Source organism: Eucalyptus grandis, chromosome 11 (assembly GCF_016545825.1).
Source record: "Eucalyptus grandis isolate ANBG69807.140 chromosome 11, ASM1654582v1, whole genome shotgun sequence".
NCBI lineage: Eukaryota > Viridiplantae > Streptophyta > Magnoliopsida > Myrtales > Myrtaceae > Eucalyptus > Eucalyptus grandis.
The window spans coordinates 45088770-45115024 of NC_052622.1; the positions used below are offsets into that span (position 1 = coordinate 45088770).

Sequence of the window (26255 nt, forward strand, 5' to 3'; positions counted from 1 at the left end):
GGTTCAAGGCCACTGATGAAAGTAGGCTGAGAGCAGAATATCAGAGGCTGAATTGAGGGTTTGGCACTGAGAGGAGACTTGCGAGGTAAATGAGGATGCTAATCTATAAAGTGCATTCATAGCCCCATTATTCAGCAATGTTCTTTTTATTTATGGCTTTCCCTCCCCCTTTATGCAGTTAATGATACCTCTGGCTTGCAAATCCTGCCTTTGCCTGATGATATTTTAAAGGAAGCAGTGCCAGAAACATTCGCCCGAGCAGATTTTTTCTACGTGTCTTACGTAGATTTGTCCAATATCTAAAGGCCGTCTTGAAACTGAGAATGTTGAGAAGGAAAGCCCTGTTGCTTTTGTTGCCTCTGTTACTAATCAAGCCGGAATCGACCAGAAAACGTTAAAGTTTTGTTATGATCGCCTCCATTCTCTCATGATGACTCTAGAAATAACTGACAGATGAGTTTTTGCACATACAAACGATATGTGATTTTTGCAGCAACACTTGGGGGACATATGCCCGTGGCTTTCTATTATAATTGAGCCTTTTGATGAGAGAATGCCAGATGTCCAGGATCCTGTGCTGCAGGTTGGTTCTGTTCTTTTAATTTTTCTCCTTTCCCTTTCTTTCAAGGGAGCGTGATTCTTGGCCAACTGCAATTATATTGAAGATGGTATTTATTTACCTTTACACAACCTGAAATGTTGCTCAAAGCCCTTTCAATTGTTTGAATTTAAGCCAATTGCACGAGGGATCTTGGATGAATGATGTGTAATGACCATTTGTCTTCTATTTTTAAATTTTTACTAATGCATGACTTGCTAAAAATGCCTTTTTCTTCTTGGTGGTTCAACATTATCATTTTAGTAGGTTCTCAACCTCCTGGGGCTGCATATTTTCTCATATATGACATTCTGCAGGATATTCTTGTGTTTCATGCAAGCACTTGATGATTCTCGCTCTCTTTTCTTTCTACATATATTTTATCACATTGAAAATGTATTCTCTGTACAATTGCAGCTTAGCTGCCGCTGATGCGTCTCTCGCCATCAAGCCTGTATTTGATCGATTCCAGACAGTCGTTATCACATCTGAACTCTCAGCCCTATTGATCTATATCCTCGTCTTCTGGAATTTTAACCCAGTTGTTAGCCGGAGTTTCACAATGTCCTTGACAAGAGGCTGCATATGCCCAATGGTTCTTACTCGTGGAAGGTAGATATGTCCTAATTTTAGTATTCATGTAATTTAGCATATAGGTTGAATGTGCATTGTGCTCTTCCCGTCCTAGCGATCCAGTATAGGGCTTCTAGAAAGGCAATATATGTTCAAGTCTTTTTATATACTACTTTACAGTTTCGAATGATTTATTTTATTTGCAAGAAAGGCAATATATGTTCAAGTCTTTTTATATACTACTTTACAGTTTCGAATGATTTATTTTATTTGCAGCATGTTTAATATTGTTCAATTATCTTTCAGACTCAGCTACCAGTCAGTACAAAATTTGACATGAGAAGTGATCTCAGTGTTGTAAGAAACTATGGGGAGGCTTTTACTGGAAATGGTCTCTGTTGTTCCCGATGGGATTGTATGCTTTTTCGTTAGTTACTCATACATGGATGAAATTGTCAACAGTTGGAATGAAAGTGGGATTTTGAAGGTGAGTATATCTTCTTTTTACTTGCTCCTGTAACTCCCATTGTTTATTTCTATCCCATTGTATTTGTTATATTGTGCTAAAACAGGTAGAATCTATAATCCTATGTTCTGATGGTGGCAGGAAATAATGCAACATGCTTGTCTTTATTGAGACACAGGATGTGGTTGAAACTACACTGGCTCTGGACAATTATCGCAGGGCTTGTGATTGTGGGAGGAGGTGCTGTCTTTTTCTCTGTTGCCAGGTATTAGTCTCAGCAGAAGACAAGAACATCAACGGACAGTATCGCTGGAAAAATATTAGATGACCACATATTCTGTTTGTTCGGCATTAACTTGAAGTTCCCTCTTTTGTGTGTTTGTTTTGCCTGCCTCTTCACTGGCCTAGAAGGGGTTGTTGGTGAAGTGTTACTGAAGTAGATTATCATTTTCCTAAATACGGTTTCCTTATATTGTGCAGGGGTAAGGTAGCTGAAGGAATTGATTTTGATCGACATTATGGTAGATTAGTGATCATGTTTGGTATTCCCTTCCAATATACCCTGAGCAAGTGAGTTTCATTGTGATCTTTTTTATTGTGACAAAATGCCTTTAATGTCCATGGTCTAGTTGATGAATGGTATCCTAACGCTTCATGGTATTGCAGAATATTGCTAGCACGGTTGGGTATCTTATTGATACATTTCAAATAAGGAAGGAGACTTTTTAACTTTCGATGCTTTGGTAAATCTCTTTATATTTTTATTCATCGAATCCTTCTTTGGCAGCAAAAACGCCATTTTAAACAATGATAATTGATTGAAACAGAGGCAAGCTGCTCAATGTGTGGGCCGAGTTATCCAGGTCTGAAGGCTGACTATGGCATGATGATATTTGCCGACAAAGGTTTATAATCTTACTGTCTCCTCTGGCTGTGTAGTTTTATTCTTCTAATGAAGCTGGGCAAGCTTTAGGTTGTCTCTGTGATTGATTTGAGTCTTTTAGAGTTTAGGGTAACTCACACCTGTAGCTAGTGGAGATTGTATTGCATTCATCTTTTGTTTATGCTGTTCTTTGCACATTTTGATTTGATGGTAGTTACTAATTCTAACTTCTTTCTCAGCCTGGAAATTAAACCCGTCAATTCTTGCAAAGTTCTCTTCTTTTTAGCTCCCACTTTGATGTTTGCTGTGAGAGCGGAAATGCAAGGACATTTGAGCGTGATGCAACTAGCTTAGTGATGCACCCATTTGATGACATTTATTTAAATCATGCAGGTATAGCCGTCATGACAAGCGTCTCTAAATTGCCTGGGTGGATATTGTCCCATCTACGTTGATGCACATCTCAATTCTGAGCACTGAACATGGCTGTGTATATAGCAAGGAGGGTACAACTTCATTCTTGTTGGCACTCCCTTTTCTAATGTCTCAAATATGCATGTATTGTGTTTATTCCCCCACCCTCATCCCAAAAGTATAATAAATAAAAAGAGCAATGAGAGATTGGTGACTCTGATGGATGAATCATGTGCACCAGCTTACTCTCCTGGTCAAATTCAACCTGCAATAACAGCATCTTGCTTATTGCCTAGGAAGCTCTAGGGTGTTTCAGATATAGATCATTAATTTATCTTGTTGCCAGCAGCCATGAATTTGGAGGATGCATTATGAAAGGATGTTAAAATGGATTGAAATCTGTAAATTGGATGGAAGTTGTTTCAATGTGCACTATGCTTAATCCTTATTGACTGGGCGTTGTGTTAGGTTAAATCTTCTTCATGTATTATTGCAGTTCCTTCGGAAAATGGCACAACCATATGATAAAGCTGGGAGTGGTGGTAAGAAAACCCTTCTCGCAGGAAGACATAGAGAAGATGGTGACGCAGCTTGAGCGATATGTTGTATTGAGAAGTTATCATCACCTGCTTGTTGGTTCCATACATACCCTGTGATGGCAATCTTTGTTGAAGCATGTGGCCATGATGGTATTTTTTGAAGCCAATAGTGTAAGTAATAGTTTGGAGAGAAATGAATTAACGGAGCTTCATTACCTAAGAGAGAGTTGAATCTTTTGGTGTCAAGGCAGAGATAGTCTTGGAGTTATTTTTGTGTACAACTGAGGGCATGGAAATGTGTTGCGACTTGTTCTTGTGAGTTTCTCTGTTTTGTTTAGTTGCTATGCTCTACATGATGTGTTTGCGTTTTCTGCTTGACTTGCTGATCCAGGCATAACTTTTCTTTTCCTTGGGGCTGGGTCTGATGACTGCTTTGTAGTCCAATCTTTGAATAGATCATTCCATCTGCTTTGAATGACCAACTGGTTTATTTCTTTGCACGGGGATATTGCATTGCTTTTTATTTGCGTGTGAAATGCTCCTTCCACGCGATTTGGGGGAATGTGGGCTTAATTGAGGGTGCAAAAGCTAGTCAGAGCATACCGCTTGACCTCAATATTGAAAGCTGAACCACTGGTTATTCATCGACACGATCCTTTCAACTGTGTCATATCAGGGACAAGCGCTTCAAAGAACAAAAAGCCGTCGCCGACAACAATTATTACAAAGGATGAGTGTGGGGAAAAGAATTTGTTGAATTATCAATTTGGGTGTCAAGCCGTGAGTAGAAATAAAGATGGACAAAGACAAGAGCCTACTGTTAGTAGGTTAATGTCCCAAAACTGCTCAGTTTTGCATTCGCCGGTTATGCGCCACAGATATGAATCGATCAAGCTTTGGCTCTGTGGCAGGAAGGTGGCAGGATTGCAGGCTGAAAAGTCTCATCCCATTTTCATCTTAATTTGGCACGTAGTGTAGTGAAATAAAAAACGGTCGAGATCGAGATTTATATCTTCATGATCGAATGACTGATAATTTTCCAATAATTCTCGATTGGCCATATGCTTATCTTGGCATTAGAAAATTAGAAGAAATGGGATGGTTGTTGATCACAAATAGTTAACTAGACGTCGACATGGGCATGCCTTGCCAGATTTGCCATACATGGGTATGTCTTGCCATTAGCATAGCATTCGCCACGCATTTCTCAAGTGTGGAGCCAAGCAAGTAGAGAAAACGGAAAGCCGAAAATAGTTAAAAGCAAGTGCCGATATAATTGAGAGGATCTAATCCCAAATCATTGATAGGTTACTAATAGTCTAATGCATACCAACATCACTCGTATCTAAACTAAAATTAACTTAGATGGCATCCATATTTGTTAAAATGCCGGCTAAAGGGATGAAGGAAAAGCTCAACCGAGAAAAGATTTGGTCACGGATGATCAATTCAGTGCTACTGCTACAACACGTGGCAAACACCCACTTCTCTGCTCAACTACCTCATGCCTAACATGATCAACGACCCTGATTAAAGCTTGAATTCAATCATTGAAGAATTTACTGCTCATACCTCATCCGCAGTCCGCCAGCACCGCCCGAGCTCCGATCCGGCTCGCGCAACCCCCCAGCATCGCGTCCTTCGCCGCTCCCAGGCGTCCCGCAGTCGGCCCGGGTCAGGTTCCGGCCGCACGTGGCGTGGCCGTAGGCGAACGCGTTCGGGTACGGCGAGATGTTGGCGTAGTCGTAGCCCTCCGGGCCGGCGTCGCCGCCTCCAGGTCCGCCGCGACGTACGCCACGCTGGCGGCGAAGGGGTCGCCGGCCGTGTAGCCGGCGCCGTTGCACAGCACCTGCTTCACCGTCGTGTCCGGCGCGGCCCGAGCGGCGGCGACGCCGAGGAGGAGCAGCAGCAGCGACGCGGCGGCGACGGCGGGGGTCGGTTTCAGCGGAGGAAACGCCATTTCCGGCAACCTTTACTGTTTCGGCGAGACTCTCGGATCTCTGTTATCGTGGGAAGTAGTGGGGTTCGAGCTTTAACATTGGGCTCTCAGAAATTTCGTTTTTTTATTCGGTCTTCGATTTTGAATTGGTCGGTTTTGTCTGTTTCCTGGTTCCTCGTTCCGTCCAACGTCGTGGTCTGTTCGAGAGGTTATGGCGAATGCTTTTCTTCTTGGACGCATCGTACGATCCGCATTATAAATCGTTCCCTCAAATTTTAAGAAGGCGGCCAAAAAGAACAGGAGATCAAGTCGTTCAAGAGCCATTTTTTTCGAGGAAAATTCGTCGATTGCACAAGAGAGATGTGGGCATTGGGAGCCGGTTATGATTGGCTTGGAGTATACGTGGAATTTACAAACATTGCATGCAATGAAACGTAATGAGTCCAGGCCCGAAGCAAAAATATGGGATGAAAATGCGGTGAGCGTGGATCGAACACGCGACCTTCAGATCTTCAGTCTGACGCTCTCCCAACTGAGCTATCCCCGCAACTGTTGGTGAGTCTCCCGTGATGAACTTAAATATGGTATAACCGCCCAACTTCATGCCCTCCACCAACCATGAAATGTATTTACTTTTTGGTGGGTGGTGAAGGCCAACCGCAGGAAAACAATGCTAAAGTGACCCGAATGTTTCCATGCCTGGAGAGTGAAACCTACAGTCTCGATGCCTTTTTAAGGACCTGCCTAACCATGATTAGGTTTAATTTTAGAAAGAGGAAGCAGCGGTCGGTCTGGTCACGCTCTTTGAGTCCTAATTCACTACTTGGAAAGTTCAACTAATCTCTCTGAAACTGAAGCGGACATGTCAACCACCCACCAAACCCCAATCCGAAGCTAATTAGATCCTGGTTGGGATCACGAAAGAGACCGACCAACAACTTGCCACTTCATGCGGTTGGCACCATAAAGTCCCTAAAGTCCATGTGTTTTATGTACACTTCGGTTGACCCAAAGAGAAGGATGGCGTAAGAAGAGAGAGAGAGAGAGACAGAGGATACAATCACGACAGATAATGCCAGAATTATAGAAGAGGAAAGGCATACGCCTAGTGGCCTACAACACGTTCCATGACCATCATCAAGCGAGCACCTTCGCTTGATGGGCAATGCAGAACCCCACCGAGGATTCGCTGTGCGTTAGAATAGCCCGTGTTCTCAGATCAGACGAGGGAAAAGTCCCATTAGAGAAGGAATTCGATTTTCACATTGGAAAGAGTAACAAGGAGAAATTGGTTGGAAAATTCAAGAGTACGAAACTTGGGTCTATTCACATTAGTAAGGATACAATATAGGAGGTGTTAGAAGATCAAAGGGTACAAAATTTTGAATGTCTGTTCAGAGCCTCTTGGAGACATCCGCTAAAAGAACGAAAAGACTTGTTCATTCACAAGATGTAGTAGTACCAGAGTGTAGCGAATGCAGTGATGCCGCTCAAGATACAAAGCCGATCTAACCTGTTCTCGTTTCTCATCTTCTCCTCTCTCAACTCACTTTGCACTTTCAGTACAGGTAACACGACTCCAGAACTTCGCTGTAATTTTTGCTTCGGCGACAGCTCAGCGCTCCCTTCAGAATAAGCAAACTGTTTCTTCCGTTGACGTGGGTGCCTTCCATGTCCTCCAGCTGCATGCTCAGCTCGGTCAACTTGGAGTGTTGTGTGGACGCCTTCTCCTTCCATACGAGTCATCCTAAACTTCATAATCAGGACGCACTCGACCACCTGACAGGGAAGAATATCCTTTGCGGAAAGGACTGATCCAAAGCGGATCACGAAATCTTTGTCCGTGGGCCAGTGCCTTTGCCCGCCAAGTGGGCTCCAACTCGCAAGATTAGCAGCTTGTTTAGCTTTTCTGTTGACGATGATCCAACTGAGCCGGAGTCCATCACGAAGTTCTTGCCATAACTTTCCATCCTTCCTTTCTCTCTCCATGGATGTAACCGGGGGTAGACCATCAGAAACCGAAAGAGTGACTTCATCATCACGATTATTGTCTCTAGATGACGGATAGGTGAGAAGATCGACCCGGAATGGACAATTATAGAACCACCCGTTGATGCCATTTGCGTTAGGAATTCCCCACAGCACTTTCGAGCATACTGGTCGGTCTTTATACCTAATATCCACTAAAGAGACAAAATCTGAGGGTGATATACCCTCAGATTCATCCATATCCCCATAATATTCGGCCTCGGTCCATTCTTCAGAGTCCTCCAGATATTCATTCCGCTGATACTCAGTGACTTCTTTATTTACAATGAGGGGGAAACAATCCGCATAGAACTTCTTGAACCCTCAATAGATGATATTAAGCTTTTGACATCCTCCCTACCGGTTGATGGCCACATGGATGAGCATACATTTTCCCATAATCTCTCTTCTCTTGAAATAGAACAAAATGCAGCACAAGTACATGCAGCGCTAGCTAAGGTTGGACCATCAAGGCGCCTCAGTATGTCATAGAAAAAGATCATTGCTCAAAGATGTCATACTCTCCATTTGTGCAGATGAAATCGCCATACCGTTCTAGTGTCTGATAACAAAACACATACAAGTAATATGTAAACCCCACCTTTCTTTTATCAGTCAAAGCAATTCATACAGTGGTATCGAGGGGATGCCAACACATTAACAATATCATTTACAAGCTAAATAGTCCACTGGAACAAGGAAAACATATGTGACTTATGTACCCAAAATTCAAATTAACAAGGGAAGAATCCCAATTTTTATAATGTCTCTCAGAAAAATTGAAAATTCTCCAATTTCTCATTTTCCGGATCAGCAAATAATTTGCTAGAGGTCGCAACTATGTCATCTCACTCCTCTTTACTAGCGCAACCAACCAACCAGGCTCTCAGCTCTTTTTTCCAGACTTTAAAGTTACCCAACGAACACCTACTACCATTGAGATCAGATCCCAAAGCATCCTAGACCAGCCATTACTAAATAGCTATGCCATCTTTCTTAATTGAGAAGTTGAGCATTTACTTTCTACTGGCCCCTCACCAATTATTGCTCCATGAAGATAGCTGGTTATGATTTTTCTGCTTCAGCTCAAAGAGAAAGGTACATTAATTCCATTCGTGAACAGAGATAAAGGCATGTACAGACAAGATTCGACCTTTCAAAGCCGCGGTTCCCAGGAGGAAAAGAATTTTTTGTTTTTTGGCTTTCAAATGTCAATCATTCATCACCATGGCGCTGACATAGTAGGACAAACATAGATAGACGATAGCTTCTTGAACCCGAATTTCGAAACTCGAAGCATGTCTCAGCAAATAATAACCGAGTCATCAGTTCACACTAGTGAAGGAACTATTCCCTGCCATCCCTGATGCTACTATCATTTCTAGATCAAGTGTGCACGCGCGTGGAACGCTAAGAGGCTCTTCAAAGAAAGAAGAAGTCGATACTCTCCTCAAACCACAATTTGAATCCGGGCACCTTGTTCAGATTACTATTCCACATTCCAAGTCATCAAAATAGTGATCCAGATAGCAAGCGCACAGTGACATAGCTAATTCCAGAAGAAACAGGTGAGCATGAATTGACCTCTAGAGGGTGATCAACTACCTTCATCAGTACCCAACAAATTGTAAAATCCAGAAGAAAAAAGCGAGCATTTCCATCACTCCGAAGACTATCTGCCAACAAAAAAGGATGATCTAACAGCGAAATCAGCAACCATGTGAAGGCGACAGAGCGCTTCAGCCGCCGGCTTAGCCAGACCGGACCTCTATCGATTCGACCGCCAAGGATCACGACATATAAACGATACAGTGATCACAACACAAAGAACCAACGCGACGTGCTTCTAGCAATTAGAACCAATGATATAAATCTCATTTTACCATGCCAAATCCAGCAAACACGGCAATCCCATATACTCGACGAGGACACCCGGGTACGACAACGAGAAAACGAGACGAATCAGAATAACACGAAGAAAAACGCACGACCCATTTGCGGAAATGCGCAGTTCAAATCAACGAACCTCATGAAGAAGAAGAAGAAGAAGAAGAAGCAGCTTCTCGTCCCCGAACCATGGCACGCGCGAACAGAATTCCGGCGAACGGAAGACCACCGACCGACCAAAAGTTACGTCTCGAAGGTGAAGAAGGACGACTGCCCACGAAGGAGAGAAGCCGGCCGCCGAGGAAGGAAGAAGGCCGGGAGGCGATGGCGTGGCCGGGAATTTATGGAGGAGAATATGTCGATCGGTTCGAGAGTCACTCTCTCTCCCTCTCTCTCTTCTCCGGGTGCTAGGCCGCGTCCTGTTCTCTTGACTTGACTGCCAGATTTCGGACAATATAGTCGGCAACTTTTCACTGTTACCCCTTGTTTTTTTTTTTCCACCCCCGGAAAAGTTCTGTCTCTCATTTTCAGCCCCTGAATTTCCGTTCGTGTATCAATTCAACCCCCCAGTCACGAGCACAGAATATTATTTTTACTCAAAATTCCATCTTGGTGAGCCGGGTCCATAGCTGCGTGGATCCACGTGACGCTTCATGATTGGTCAGGATCATGTTGACTCGCCAGACCATCTAATATTTTCTTGGATTCAGGTCATAATAGAGGCCACGTCGGATTTGGCTAACCTGGAATTCAATGAGAAATAATCCCCTCGTCACCGTCTATTGTCCTGTGCGGACACGTGGAGAAATGGCACGCTAATGAAGATTAGGTACCAGCTTTTGGCTCACCTGCTATTATCACTCCACAGGTCCACCAGCAAACATAAAGAAAGGGGTTAAAACAATTTAAAAAAAAATTAATTTAATGACAATCTGTATGCCTCTCCTTTTACCTTTTTTTTTTTTTTTGAAAGACCAGTAAAATTTTGAGGTGACTTAGGTGACCTAATCAGAGGACAAGAGGCCTTGTCAGATGTCACCCTAGCTGTAAAATCCACATTTATGGGAAACAAACTGGTAGTTGTGCGGTCTGATCGGTTTGTTTAGCCAGAACACATTGTTCTACAGGGCAGTTGCTTTATTACTAATATACCCTTTCGGAACAATTTGCTAGTTGTTTCAATGCTTTAGTTACGATGGTAATATATACTTGATAACAAGGGTTATAATCGAGTCGAGTTAAACAGGCCGTTTTTCATGTTATACTCAACCTTTGTTGAGCTTGATTTTCGAGCTTGACTCGAGCTCGATGAATTTTCAATTAGGTCAAAGCTCAACTCAATTTGATTCGATTAATCAAAAACCTTTTTAGATTTATAAGTGCACGTATAGTTTGAAAACTTTATAACTTTGTGTGCTTACTTATCACGATAAGTGCATGTATAGTTTATGTCAACTTAAACATTTCATCAAACTCATGAGCTAATTGAATTCAGTATTTTTCAAAACCGAATGAGAATTTATTAAGTATTCCTGAAATTCAAACTTGACTAGAAATACAAAAAAAAAATTAATGACAATCAGTATGCTTCTTCTTTTCCCGCAAATTGTTCCTAATGGTACGCTGACGAAGATTAGCTACCAGCTCTTGGCTTACCTGCTATTTTCACTCTACCGGTCAACCGGCGAGCATAAAGAAAGGGATGAAAACCATTTTAAAATTTAATTTTATGACAATCAGTATTCTTCTTCTTTTACCTTTTACGTGTTTTTTTTTTTTTTTTTTTGTTCTGAAAGACCAGTAAAATTATCGGAGGACTTAGATGACCTAATCAAAGCACTTGTCAGACGTCACCGTAAGTTGTAAAATCAACATTCATGGGGGAACCAACTGGCGGTTGTGCAATTTGACCGGACTCGTTTCCTCAAATCATATTGTGTTACAGAACAATTGGTTGACTGCTAATGGACTCTTTTTGGAACAATCTGCTAGCTGTATCATTGCTTTAATTATGGTGGTAATATATACTCAATAATAAGGGTATCATCAAGCAAGTTAAGTACGTACAATCATCTCATGCTCCACCTTCATCAGACCTAATTTTATGAGGTCGAGCCAATGAGCTTGACTCAAATGAATTTTCAATTAGATCAAAGCTCCAGTCGATTTGATGGATTAATCAAAAATCTTTTCAACGAGAGATTCAACTCGAGCTCGAATTGTGGTGATATAAAATAATTGGAAAACTTTATAACTTCATATGAGTGTTTATCTTGATAATCACTTATATTCAACTGAAATATTTGATCAGACTCACAGGCTACTCAACTCCAGTATTTTTTAAATTTGAACAAGCGTTTAATAAGTACTCACACTATTCGAACTTGACTCCAAATCAAAGAAAAAATTTGAGTAGCTCGCGAATTTCATACTTACTTGTATCCCGTTTTGAAAATACACATCTCACAAGTGCGATATGGCTTGATGGAATAGTCTTGGAATCTATGACGGTGACAAGTTACTCATCAAATGTCTTAAGAAAATTGAAACACCAATTTCCACGGTTGACATTAGTATTGATGAAGCTATACCAAGCAATCGCATATACCTCCATTCGTCTCAAGAGTCGAGAACAGAACCGAATTCGAATTGCTATACCTATGCAATTTATCGAGACTGATGCACACGACACCAATGACCAACCGTGTCGGACGAAAAATTAATAGGGTACTCATAGAGTCCGAGAAAATCTTCGATAACAGCTCCCACGAAACTCAAATTGGGGAACGACCACCCGTGAAATTTGCCCTTCTGGGCGCATGATCTAACCCAGCAATCACACGTTCGATGCTTGTCGGCTAAAGCAGAAAACACGAACACATCGCACGCGCCGCATAATCAAAGAAGATCGATCACAAGAAAATACACGAACGCTCGACTTTGACTCTACTATATCACGCAATTCAACCGAAGAGAAGATTCAGGAACAGCGCAAGCGATCCCCGGCTAACGCCAGAGAACAACGAGAAAAACAGGAACGACAGATGGTTCGACTCCGTAGAAAACCCCCCCAGAAGATTTTCTCCCCCTTTCGATTCCGATGGCTAGCCTCTAATCGGTAGCTAAAGAGAGCAGCTATTGAAATTCACAAGACAAAGAACAGAGAAAGAGATTCCTTATGCCGCTCAGAGGTCGGCGGTGGCGGCCTGGGAGGCTTCGCCGGAGGAGAGGCGTCGTCGCCGTCGCCGTCGGGATCGCGAGCCGGGTCGGACTTGTCCATGGCGTCGCGTGCCCGGTCGAGGAGCGGCTTGAAGGCCAGCTCGATGGCGAGCCACCCCAGGGCTAGGGCTCCGAACACCACCGCCGCTCGCTTCGTCCCCTTCCCCATGTCCTTCTCGCTCTTCTTCTTCTTCTTCTTTCGGCTCGCGTGGAGGTTTGAAAGATTTGGAATTTCGAACGAGAGAACCTTTTCCCGAGTCCCGATTCTATTTCTACTTGAATCGAAAGGGTCGGAGACCAACAGACGTTCTAATTCTTACTTAGCTCGTAAGCATGTCTCGTGCGTTCTTTCAGTTGACCCCATGCGAGAGAACCTTCGATTAAAAAAAAAAAAAAAAATCTTCTTTTTTATTTTTTGGGATAATTTGATTTGAATTTAATATTATAGAAAAAAGGGTTAGGAAAGGAAGTTTATGAATATTTTATTAAGTTCACTGCTGATGTATTTTATTTACTGAATTATCGTATGCACGAATAAGATCGTATCGGTTCTTTCCTTCTTTTACTTACCAGCGTATCAAAGCAATTACACCAAGTAAATGACGACAGAATGCGACTTCGATCGTTTTCTAGATTTCCCTCAACCATGAGACAAACGAACCTGGCAGTTGATACCAAATGACCGGCTTACAAGCAACGAAGCAGTCTCATCTAGATATTTTCGATTGTAATTTGTCCTGTTACTTCGAGCATCAATTCTATACGGAATATTCTTGCTTGATGATCGCTCGGATTCGTAACATGAGTGATCGGACAAGAACAACAACAACAAAAACTCATAAATGGCCGATGTAGTGCTGCGCAAGAAGCGTTGAGATCAGGACAGAATTTTCGAAAAGGCGCATAAAACAGCTGTTTCCGATAGCATATGATATGAGCAAGCGGCAGGCATTTGTAGCTATCCCCCAGAATAACAGCCAATCTTTCACATTCATGGCAAACTTCTTCACCAGAGGCCATCATTCTGGAAATGAATGCCCCCAATAGGCCTCGCTAGAATACCATGACAAATGCTAGTCCGCTAGTGAAGAATTAAACGTTCGTCAATTTGATCCACAATACCAGACTGAAAATTGCAAGTAACTTCAGATGCAGTTTTAAGAATTCTACCATAAAACTCTGACTAGAGTACAGTGTCATAAGCTTTTCCAAGTCCAGAGAACCAACACCTCTCTCCTGCAACACCCTCAGTTTCTACACAACCTCAGAGATACAAAAATTATGAAACTGTGGACAGCAAACTTAACGCCCACGTCCACGTCCACGACCACGTCCACGGCCCCGTCCTCGTCCCATAGCCCTCCCTGCATTAAGCAATCGATGTCAATGCTTGACAATTCATATCAACGTTCCGGTCCATACAACAATTTAAGATAGTAGAGAAAAAGGAAAGTAAACAGTTCATTCAACACCGAGAGAAAGATTGAGTCTGATACCAGCAGTTGGTTTCTTCGGTTTGACCCGAGGCGTCTCTTCCACCAATAAAGTCTCAAGATTTATACTGTCTGGAAGAATGTAGTAACGAATATTATTCCCCCTCACACTCAGGTGATCCAGAGTCACTGGGTTTTTTCCCTTTCAATGTGAGTTTCACAGTCTTGAGATGTGTGTTCATACTAATATCAACACCTACAAAAATTATGCAATACGCATCAAGTTCAACACACATAAGCTATACTTGAATCAAGCGCACAAAAAGTTTCAACCCAAATTTCTCAAAGGCAAACTGCAGTTGGTAGAAACAACGTTTACGCAAAAAGATATTGCTCAACGGAGCCGCATAAATAACATGCATCAAAGGCACGAGAATGGAGTTGAAGATGTACGTGCCCAGACTTCGTGTCTAAGTAAGCTCTTTTTTTTCTTTTTCTTTTTTCTTTTTGGGTCAAAATAATTTTCAGGTTGAATTAAGAGTTAAAAAGAATCGACACATTATAGATGGGAATGCGGTTTGGCTGAAAGGTGTGGCGCCTCTATCTATTGGCTTCCATGAGGTGCCTGGCTGTAATCCCAGCCTTTACGTTCCACTTCCAATTTCCAGAAGGCATTAACCAATTCAGCCTGGTTGCACTAATCACCAGTCTACCTTTTGAACCGTGGTCCAAAGCGGTTTCGTGTTGAGCTATCTACCAAACCAGATAGCACATTGGTCCGGCTCCATATTCAACTCATGATCAGACAGTCTGATCAGGATTTGAAAAACACTGCTTAAGGATGATCACTAAGTGCCCAAATAAATTGTGAAATGGACAAGCGTGTAGAAAACCTCTCAAACAAATTAATAGCCGCACTACATGCAAGCTCAGCCATATCGACATGTGAATGAGAGAGGGACAGAGAAACCTGAGAGAACTTTACTATCGAGAGAGAATAAAAAAAAGCTAAGAACATCTAATTATCGACAGAAGTTCCGATAAGTCTACAGTAACAAATCCATGAAAATAACCGAATTATGTCAACCTTGCAGCCCTTTCACAGGAGTGAAGCTTCTCTTGACGTGCATTTGGGCAGGAAGACATGCATTTTTAGATTCTACCAAGCTTAACTTGCAAAACCCCTCAATGGTCAAAAAATTGAGCTACATCAAGAACAGTCCATGATTTATGGAAAAAGCCAGTGGCCAATGACCACTCGTATCTCCATGGATGTTCCAGCCATACACTTGGAGATCAACCTTTTCTTCTTCCAACAAACCTTAAACTATCAACACCAAGAGCAACGAAATTGGAACTTTAATCTTGGTCCAAATTAAACATTCCTAAGATCACATTTAGTACCACTCATTACTGTGTCAGATCGGATTTGACATTATAGAATCTTAGAAAGAGCCACAACTACATAAAAAGCTTCAAAGAACAGAATTCTACATAATTGCGAATGGACTACTCAGTGTCTGTCTTTATGTCGATGAATCATTGTCAAGACACAGTAGAGTTCCATCCCTCAAGGCATTGCCACCGCATATGTGGAAAAACCATATAAAAGCAGTGAATTCAGGCCATAAGCATCTGGAATCAAATTAATGGTTCACCTAACAGACACTGATAATTCTTTTATTGCAATGTCACTCTCTATGGATGTTTTAAAAGCATTTCAAGAAACATGGAGAAAGAATTTCAAGTCAAAATGCCCCCCAACCTATTAACTAGATTTCCCTTGAACCTCATAAGCAAAAACCAGCTTATTCTGCTACAGTTTTCATTTCGCCATCCAGAATATGCAGCAAAATATTATAAGGTACTCCCAAACAGCCGAACCACCAAAGCCCACCCTCACTCTCTTGTCCATTGTGTACCAAAGTCGTGTAACTCAGTAGTCAGTGCTTTCAGACACTCTTACCATTTCTCAAGTCACAGTTTTTCCATTACTAAATTAGATCTTGCTTTTTTTTAATTCTTGAAAGAGGTGCACTAAGCGCTACCATACTCTACATCAACCACTTTCAATATCCAACAAACCCATCATGCTTCGTGCTTTGCTTTGGGTCCATCTTAAAAATAACTTGAAGTCGGTTATTTAGGTTTGGAACAACGCTATATCCAATTTTCAATTGCTCTCCTCCACCATTCATCGCCCCAATTCAAACAAGCCATTACAAGTGTAAGTCCTCCACAATCATTCTTCCCCCTTCCTGTGGTTCATTTCTCCTTGGTACCAGAATTTAGAGCAAGCAAAGGTTATCTACTTGCCTATCAGAATAAGAATACAAGGTCCACCCACATCCATTTACATCCGTCACAATGTAATCAAACCAAGACAATTTTCTCCAACCAGAGTAATCCCTACTCTACATAATTGGGCAGCCAAAATCTAAACTTTAGCACAGCGACGGATGAAGCTAAACTTTCTGCGGTCTGATTCCTGTCTGCCCTCGACGGATTTTGGCTGCCAGATTACGTAATTCTGAGTGCATTCATGCAGGATAACAGTTTTCACATAGATCAGCGCTCTTCAATGCATCTTTCAGGAACAAATTCAACAGAGACTAAACTTTAGCACAGTCAAGGCGACCACTGTGAATAGAGGGTAGGGTTTAACAAAACCCTAAAAACCCAAATCAGAAAGCGAAGAGCAGGCAGGGGGAGAAGAAAGGGAACCTGTGATGGTGCCGTGAACCACAGTCCCGTTCTTGAGCTCGATGGAGACGGTCTCGTTGTTCAGCTTCATCAAAAACCTGCTCGTTTTTCCAAAGCGGAACGACAGGAAAAAAACCAAAAACCAAAAAAAAAAAACACATATAAAAAGAGGAAGAGCAGAAAACGAAGAAATGACACAATCAGAAGTCGCCATCGGAAGACCGACCTGACGAGCTTCATCGCTACGAAGAAGACGGACGCTAGGGCTCACTGGCCAAGAGCGAAGACGAGGCGAAGCAGAGAGAGAAAGCGGACTCTGTTTGAGCGGGCAAGGAAGGCTGATGATGTCGTCTTCTTACACGGTTCGATCCGACCGCTCTAGGGCTCGCTGCTTCCCCCCCTCGCAAAGCGCCGAAAGCTTCTTTTCCAAAATTTCCAAAGGTGAGCAATTAGGTGGGCCGGGCCGGTCCGGTCTTGGGCTTGGGCCGGGTTCCGGGACATTACCGGATACCCATTGCTGACCATATCAAATTGGATGACTCGGATCGGTCCTCCATTTTTGGCTTTCCTTTTCTTCCACCGAGCCCTGGTCTACCTCCGTCGCAAGGTTGCGACCGCCAAGCGTTGACGGAAGAGCGGCGACGGAGCATGCGATCGGGCAGACATCCGCGAGCTAGAAGGCAGCGACCGGCCGGAACGAGGCGGGGCTGGTGATGGAGCGATGGCGGAGTCAATGTGTAAATGCATACATTGGAGGAAAAATATCTAGAAAAGGGTATTATTTTGATTTAAGTCCATAACTTCACCATTCAAAGTTACTTTTAATTTTACCGGATCCCAATCAAATAGAAATCATCGTATTCCATCGTGTGTATAAAAAACATAGTGAGAAATAATATATAACCCATTACACTAGCTAAATTTTGTACTGATTGCTTTTCTAGTTAAGGTTTCTTATAGATATAAATATCTTAGAAGAAGAGGAAAAAGAACAGATAAGTGGATAATATCTATTCAAAGGGTTGTATAAATGGTCGAGAATTTGGATCTGATGTGGGACTCATTGTAGCTAGCAAGCTACCTATATGTAGAGAATATTGATATCTATGTGCTTAAACAATATGAAGTTTTGGATGACCCATGTTATTAAAAAATAAGAGGATATTTAGATGCTACTATATTTTTTGGTGAAAATTCACGACTTTTTATATATATGCATAGGTACATTGGAATGTAAATCTTAGAGAGCAAATTAAAATACTTGTGTGATCATAAATCGATACATTGCTACTTGGTGCTTGAAACTATGCTCTAACTCGACAAATTACATAAAAAATTTCCTACTCAAGCTCAATTCAATGAAAGATACTCTAGCTTGAATAACAAATAATGTTAAGGTTTTTTTTTTCTTTTTACTACTATTAAATAGTTTTGGAAAAACTTTACCAAAAAAAAAAGTTTTGGGAAAAAAAATAATAGAAGCTCGATAAATCTCAAACTTATCTAGGCTTGCGAGCTTGTCGAGCTAAATATCGATGAACTTGAGCTCAGTTTGGCAAGATATTTTTGTAGTTCTAGCTCCAGTTCAATTCGAAATTAGACGAGTTGGTCTTAAGTGATCATCAAGTCAAGCTTGATATACTCATGAGTAAATTTGCCCAAGCCATTTACAATTAAATGGGAAACATATCCAAAAATCTAAGCCTATTGTATTTTTGCCAGTTCAATTCGAAATTGTATTTACAATTCAGTCCAATTGATAATAGCATAACAATCACAATTACTATTGGAAGTAAAAGTGTTAAGTGAGCCGTCAGTTAATGCTAGCGTAGCACCAGTTGTAATAGAGGGATTTTTTATTTTTTTTATCATAATGCTAGCATAATACCAATTGCCTTTTCTATCAATTACATCTTGTGGTTTACATGCTGCCATTACTTGCAATAATAATGATGACCGTTAATTAAGCATTTCCATTCGAGTCATAAATTTTTAACTTTATTAATTAAATCCTCAATATTTTTACATTTTGCCAATTAAGTCCATCATCCTAATTTTGGTCAAAAATCATTAAGTAGATGCTAGGCGTCCTATGTGGAGTAGCCGAGTTAACATGGATAATTTTAATATTTTTTAATTCATTTTCTTTTCTTTTTCATTTTTTTCTCTCTTTCTTCTTTTTTTCTTCCCTTCTTTCTCCTCTAACTGGTTAGCGAGCCTCAAAGATGGTTGACGACCAGCCAAAATCAAGCATTGCTGGCCTTGTTGGCCCTCGCCTTGGCAATTAGCCGGGGAGAGGAAGAAGGGAAGGAAAAAAAAAATCATAGAAAAGGAAAAAAAGAAAAAGAAAAAATATATTATTAAAAATTATGGAGCTGTTTGCATCACATAGGATGGCAGCATCTATGACAGCTATTTCTATTCAAAATTAGATAAATGAATTCAATTGATAAAATTGAAATATATATGACTAAATTGGCAAAAGTGTAATAAATATAATACTTTTTGAATAATTTTTCCTAATTAAATTGACTGGGTTTCATTCAAGGACCATGATATTTAATTCCTTGCATTACTTTCCGAATTTTATGTTTTAACAATAAACAATCACGATCTCGTATATTTCCCTGTGGGTCAAGGGATTGATTTCGCACGCAGACTACGTGAAACGGACCTTGACTTCTCGCATTTATTGAGCTAATATTAAATCGTTCCAAGTCACCCTCCTTCGCCAATATATAATCTTGTCACGCGTGGGTCATGTTAAGAAAACCCTTCTAAACAATAATCTCTGACATTTCATGAAAATAAGACTGGAATTAGAATAGTTATATAGCAGTTAGTCCATCATTAATTTGATAATTATAGCTGTTCACTCTCTTGAATCAATAATGTATGTAAAAGAAAACTTACGTTGTTGATGTATGCTATAATGATTCTCAAAAAATCATAAGTAAAGACTAGATTTAACCATTTACCAGCAAAAAAAAAATTGGACTGCGAAAATCTCTCATCATAAGAATTAATATATCTATATATATATAGACTTATAGTCTTGTAAGTCTATATATATATAGACTTATAGTCTTGTCTAACGTATTCCCTATGACATATTCTTTTTAAAAGGAGATATTTGCAATATATTGTCTACTCGATAAATTAATTTTGGTACATCCAGCATTATTCATATTATAAAATTTTCACTCCTTGATGTTCAAGTATCTTTACAAGAGCGATCTCACCCATTTAAAAAACCAAAAAACAAGAAAAAGAAAAAGAAACCCAAGAAACATTTTTCGGGCCAATTTATTGCATATTATATTTCCCGAGGACGTTTATTCCAAGTAGATAATTAAACTCGCGTGCAATATAATGCGCCAACCAATTCGAATCTCATAGTAATTTTCATGCATTGCTGGTGAAGTTAAAATTGGCGCACGTAGTCTGCCTTCCCAGCAGAGTCGAGCTGAACCCAAGCCTCGATCTCGCCAGGTCGATCTGCACCAAGTTGTCCTGCAACTGGTACCCTCCGATCACGACCGACGTCCTCGGGCTTGACCCTCCGTCCACGAACCCTAGGCACAGCACGTCCTGGCTCACCTGCACCATCGAGTTCGACCCTGTGATCGTCCACACGACCTGGTCGCTCTGCAAGACCAAGTAGATGTACGGCACTGCCGGCCCAACGCGCGTGCTCAGTATGTTCGCCGAGCTGAAGCAGTACTCAAACGGCGATACGGCCGATGCCCTAGTGATGTTCATCGCCGTGACTTCCTCGACGAAGGCCTCGGTGAGCGTGGCGAATATGGAGGACTCAAGGACTGTGTAGGGATCGATGGTACTGATCTTGGTGCCGCCATAGCCGTTGCCGTCGATCGAGAGGAGGGTCGAGTTTAGGGATAAGTTTCTGTCGCCGACCCTGATGGAGGTCACTCCGATGAAGTACTCCGATGAGGGCTCGCCCTGGGAATATGCCGAGGCCGTGCTCACAGGGTTGAGGTATAGCGGCGTGTACGCGAGCGATTGCGAAGCGTCGATGTTGGGGAGGAGATTGTAGGAGCTGTTGCCAAAGAAGATCACACCATTGGATGTGGTAGACGACGAGAGGCAGATGGCAAATTTCCGGTCGAAGCTGAAGGCAGAGGCGAACTGCGAGGGCAGAGCGATCCTGGTCCTTCCTAGGCCAGCCATTCCTTCAACGCCTTTAGCCAGGCCATCTAAGAGAGAGCTCGGGGCACAAGCAAAGACGAACCGGGTGACATTGACGGCCCGGCCCGGGTTGGATCCATCAGTGGAGTTTACCGAAACTAAGTCAGTCGCGACCTCGCCTCCGGTGGCGGTGTGCGTGACGGTGTTATCCGGGATGACGCCGCAAGTGTTGTTGTTGCAGCCAGGCCTGGCAGCAGAGGAGCAATCGCCACACCCGCTGGCACGGGCGAGTGAGCACACGGCCGAGCCACAACGGGCAGGGCGGTACGTCGAGGAGACGTAGTTCTGCTCGCAGTCGACCCAGAGGAACTGGCCGCCGAGGTCAACGACGAGGTCGACGGGGACGAGGGGGGTCCTTTGGGAGATCCGTGTTAGGTATTGGAGGGTAGAAGCATCTTTCGAGACCGGCAGCACGAGGGCCTTGGGGCGAAACGATTGCTGGAGAGAGGGAGCGGCCGCGGCGAAGAAGAAGAGGAGAGAGAAGAGAAGAGAGCATCGGATGGAGGAAGCCATTGTTAAGGGGATGACGGAGAAATGCTCTGGTAGAGAGGGGAAGTTTGGTCATGGGGTATTTTATAGTTGTTGCTTGCGTTGCTTGTGGCGGTGAAGTTTCTGTTGCACAAGAATCATTAATTAATGGAAGAATGAACTGTACAGATTGATTCTATGGTTTTATATGCGGCGGATAAAAGATGCAAACAACTTTGGGTGATTACCTTGAAAAACCCCGATAAGATCATAAAAAAATCATAAATTGGTATATTTGTGACAAATTTATTCCCTCCAAAAATCCAAACTGGTACATTTGTGAGCAAATATATCTTTCGTTAAATTAGATTAATATCACGAAAAATTAGAAAAATTGTATAACTATAATAAACAGGGAATAAAATCCCAAACAATTGCCGCATGTCTTTCAACTTAGTAATTTAACATCAAAATTTAACGGAAACTAATAGAGGATAAATTTGTCACAATTATACCGGTTTTTGGTAAATTTGTTAAAGGTATATAAATTTAGAGTTTTTGATAGTTAAAAAATTAGTTTAGGTAAATTTGTCATAAATGTACCGATTTTGGACTTTTAGGTGTATTAACCCAAGAACTTTCAACTCTTTGATTTGAAAAGCTTCGTCTATAATTATATTTATATCGTGTGATGTGCTAATGTAATATCATATGATTAATTAAATATTTTTACTCATTATGATTTTCTTGAAATTATGAATGAAAGCAAGATTCGCTCATCGGGTTTACGATACGCCAAAGGCAATTCGCTTGACCCAGTAGACTCCTTCATAAAATGCCTCTTCCATCGCCGGCCGGACAGAGGCGGTGTGCTGGGGGGCGGAGCCCCGCAAGAGAGGCTGATGTCAAAGGTGGCAACTCGAACCCAGCCACCTGTTCCGGAAGACCGGGCTGGTGGACTTTGACCGTGATGATTTCATCCGTTGCGTCATCCGATCTTATGAAAAATTCGTCCAGGTTGTGCTGTCCCTCGTTTTCTTAATGACGGCTCGTCAAAGCATTATCTGTTCACCGCAATTATGTGACATACGTGGAGAATTGATAGAAAGACCGCATCTAGTATGTTTGGAGGGACATGCGTATCCATGTTTTCATTATCAAGGCGGTTCGAGAGGATTTTCCGATTTTAGGATCAACGGCTGTTCTTTTAACGGTGTTTGTAGGAGAACTTGGTTTAATGCACGATGGTAATTAACTTGAAAACACGGGTACAACTTGAGAATAAGAAGTTAGAATGAGAATTCATAATATGTAGATCGTGCAAGTGATGTCCAAGGACCTCGTCCTGAGTTTGGAAGACCTCTTGATCCTTTTAGATCGTGTTGGGAATATCGTTGTTAACCAGCTGATGAAATTTTATGTGTTTCTTGAATAAGTTATTGCCAAACGGAAATTGTGATTTTACAGGACATGTTTTTCCTTACATTTGGATTGACTTTGATATAAAAAACAAAAATACACAAAAAAAAAGAAAAAAAGAAATATGAAGGATCCAATGATCCATGGGGTTTATTCTTTGCGTGCGCTGTCGACATATCCATGTGTTGTAATCCCAATATTGACATGTCATACACGACCTTTGTTTATTGGTGGTGCCAGCCTTTGATGTACCCTCTGATGGATATGAATGATTTCTATCTCCATTTCTTGCAAATTGAATAAGATGACATTGACTAAATTGCTTTAATTAGAAATGTGACAAATCCCTTTAAGTGGAGGAACGATTCATGTTGGGGGATAAGGATTGGTCTACCAAAGAATAGTCAAACCCCAAAATCTGATGGCGTGATAAAGAATTCGATCTAATCAACCATACCGTAATCATTTTTATTATGTATATGCTGTTTGAATCCTTGTCACGATTTGCAAACGCCAGAGTCAAGAGGCCGTTTCGAGCGAATGCGTTATTGAAAGTAAACTAAAATCACTAGTAGTGTAGTACAGCCTGGAAGTTCTTTTTATGTATGATCAGATGCTAACAAGGAAAGCTTGGTCTAACAAATTTGCTATTTAATATATATATATATGCGCGCGCATGTGTAACGTAAGTAATCTTAACTCATAATAGTTACACACGGATTGAGGTAACCTTGACCTGAAATTGTGTGCAATTGTTGGGATTTGAGAAAAGTACTAAAAAAGTCATAAACCTATTATATTAGTACTAATTTAGTCTAAACTTTTTAATTAGATCAATTTAGTTCATCCGGCCAATTTTGGCCAACTGGCGCTGATGTGCACGTCGACCGGTGGCTAGACGCTAACGTGGCAATTTTTAAATATTTTTTTGATTTTTTTTTCCTTTCCTTTTCTCCCTTCTTCCTCCTTGGACTATTCTGGCGGTGGCCATGAAGCCCTCGCTTGCCTGCGGTGAGGGTCGCAGCCCTTGCCTGGCTTATCTTAGGGTCGCCGGCAAGGCGGCTTCACTCGGCCTCTCCTAGGGTTGCCGGCAAGGCGGCTTTACCTGGATTTGGGCGAGGCTGGCCTCCATGGGTGAAGGTGGCCTCGCCCACGGCTGGCAAGGCCATGGCGGCCATCGCTAGGGTGGAGGCAAGGGCTTCCAGGTTGGAGACTTGCCGGCCCTTGGGCGAGGGTCGTTAAGCCCTCACCCTCAGGGTCACGGCCTCGCCGGCGGGCAAGGTCACGGCCCTCGCTCGGCCTTGCCATGGGTGAGGCGCCGCGGGCAAGGCGGCATGCTGGCAATGCCTAGACCTTTCTCGAGGCAAGGCTTGGCGAGGGCCACGTTAGCTTCGCTGGCCACGGGTGAGGTCACCTTCACCCGTGGCAAGGCTAGGGCGAGGCTGGCCTTGCCCAAACCAGGCGAAGCCGCCTTGACCCTAGGCGACCCTTGTCGGCCACTACAAGGTCGGTCCAAGGAGGAAGGAGGAATAAAAGAAAAGGAAAAAGAAAAAGAAAATAAAATAAAAAATAAAAAAATTTAAAAAATTGCTACGTCAGTGTCCAGCCATCGGTCGACGTCCACGTTAGCATCGGCCGGTCAAAATTGGCCGGATGGATTGAATTAGTCGAATTAAAAAGTTTAGGATTGAATTGGAATCAATGCAATAGGTTTATAACTTTTTTGTACTTTTCTAGTCGGGATTTTAACGTGACATTTGAATTATAAATCTCTCAACGTCCCAACCGTCATTGTTATACTTTTTTTAATAATGATATATAAGAGAAGAAGAATTAGAGTACAAAATCTATTAAAATTGTTTATGAAGTATATGCATTTATTAAGTATGCCGTCTCTCAACAGGTACGTGGAAACTAGCATTAATCTTGTAGGTGAGTTTCATCCGATCTCCTATTATAAACTCATGCACTCGTACTTGTCTCGTGTCCTCAAGCTTCTTGCTTTTCGCCAAGTATCCATATTCAGGTAACAAATCTATGTCGAAACATTAGCCAATCTTAGACCGGTCAAGGGAGTGGGTCATATGGAAAATGATCCGACCCGTATCAATTCATTTTCCTCGATATGTTTTGAGTGGCCCAAATCCAACTTGTCATATACCCAATACATATGCGATCCGATTTATATTGAAAAAGATGAGAGACAGGACACCATATGAAGGATTCATACCCGACTCTCATCGACCTTGAAGGACTTGAGAACTAAATGCACGATATCTCAGGCAAGCATATGCAAATAATGAATCAAAGTTTGTGGGTGGACCCATTTCAAGGAAGCAAAAAGAACCCATTTCAGATTCACCATTATCAATAACTATTAATTGTCCAAAAGAATTGGAGCAAATGGAGAGGTCAAACAGTATAGTTCTCGCCCTCAAAATGTCTGCAAACCAATTTATTTTTGGTTTGGATGCCTGAGGCATAAACACAAATAACAGTTAGAGGTCAGTCCAAAAGAATGCGCACATTGATATTACACCCTTTTCGCTACTTCAGGCGCAACAATGACAAAATACAGAATCATCTCTGGCAAAGAAATTGAAACAACAACACATGATGACTGTTGTGTTGTGTCTCTTCAAGTAAATTGGATCTAGCTTAACTCAGAGCATCACTAATTTTTTTTGTCCACGGTCGGTTGGGATCAAAGATGAACGAGGAGCTCACCTGGGACGGAGATTGATGAGTCAAGATTGAGGGAGTCGAAGAGGGAGAGAGAAGAGGCAACAAAGATCGAATTTGATCAAGCAGAGACTCGATGATGAGTGAGGATGAGCGCGGACCTGGGACTACCTTCGCTCTCGTTCTCTCAAGCGGACTTTAATGACGACTAAGCGATCGCCATCTCCGAGATGCGAAGCGATGACCCTCCTTTCTCCTGACCGTGAATGAAATGAGTCATTACTATTTTTTTTTTTCGACCGAATCATTACTATTTTAGTATAGTGGGTTTATAGCAAACCCACTTAGATCTCCTTTTTTTTCGGCTTTTCCTTTAAGAACCCACCATAACCCATTTCCACTTTGAAGTGATCCATATATAACTCATTTTAGTAATTATGCATCAAAATATGGGCTTTAGCCCATTTTGACAAGCCTAGCCAACCTCTACACTAAAGTATATGTGCATTTTAGTTGTGTTATGTTATGTTGTGGTGTTTTGGCTTCCTTTGTCTGCACAAGCAAATCTTGAATCGGAACTCTAAACCAGTACGACATGCACGCTAAGAACTCGAGAATTTGTGTTCTCTATCCGTAAGAGTTCCATTATGACTCATTTAGTCTAAGAGCAAGCATAACCAAGTTATCCCCATTTCGACTCCAAATAAAACAGAGAAATTGAAATTAAGACACAAATGTAAGTAAGGATCATACATGTAGTCCGTCTAAATGCGGGCAGCTTATCCCATTCCTTGT

At 41.9% G+C, this 26255-nt stretch overlaps 2 protein-coding genes, 1 long non-coding RNA gene, 1 other non-coding gene and 1 pseudogene across 4 annotated transcripts; 1 reads left to right on the plus strand and 4 right to left on the minus strand.

Moving 5' to 3' along the window:
• The first annotated feature begins 1541 nt into the window (after window positions 1–1541).
• LOC120289618 lies at window positions 1542–2337 on the plus strand. Its single transcript, XR_005547693.1, has 4 exons — window positions 1542–1658; window positions 1779–1902; window positions 2118–2207; window positions 2304–2337. It is a non-coding gene; the product is annotated as an uncharacterized LOC120289618 (long non-coding RNA).
• Window positions 2338–5886: 3549 nt separating this feature from the next.
• On the minus strand, window positions 5887–5959 carry TRNAF-GAA. Its single transcript has one exon. It is a non-coding gene; the product is annotated as a tRNA-Phe (tRNA).
• A 728-nt stretch (window positions 5960–6687) lies between these two features.
• Window positions 6688–8002, minus strand: LOC120289364 (annotated as a pseudogene).
• A 5442-nt stretch (window positions 8003–13444) lies between these two features.
• LOC120289423 (small nuclear ribonucleoprotein SmD1a-like) lies at window positions 13445–17079 on the minus strand. Its single transcript, XM_039304303.1, is given in 5 exon segments — window positions 13445–13910; window positions 14043–14184; window positions 14186–14235; window positions 16704–16780; window positions 16909–17079. Coding segments are annotated over 5 exon segments (345 nt in total). The 5' UTR covers window positions 16923–17079; the 3' UTR covers window positions 13445–13848.
• Window positions 17080–19869: 2790 nt separating this feature from the next.
• On the minus strand, window positions 19870–21448 carry LOC104426675 (probable aspartic proteinase GIP2). Its single transcript, XM_010039804.3, has one exon. The coding sequence runs from the start codon at window positions 21402–21404 to the stop codon at window positions 20088–20090; it is 1317 nt and encodes a 438-aa protein (XP_010038106.2). The 5' UTR covers window positions 21405–21448; the 3' UTR covers window positions 19870–20087.
• Window positions 21449–26255: the final 4807 nt, after the last annotated feature.

Excerpts from the sequence above, each read along its gene's own strand:
- LOC104426675 (XM_010039804.3), bottom strand. The coding sequence starts at position 21,404 with ATGGCTTCCTCCATCCGATGCTCTCTTCTCTTCTCTCTCCTCTTCTTC.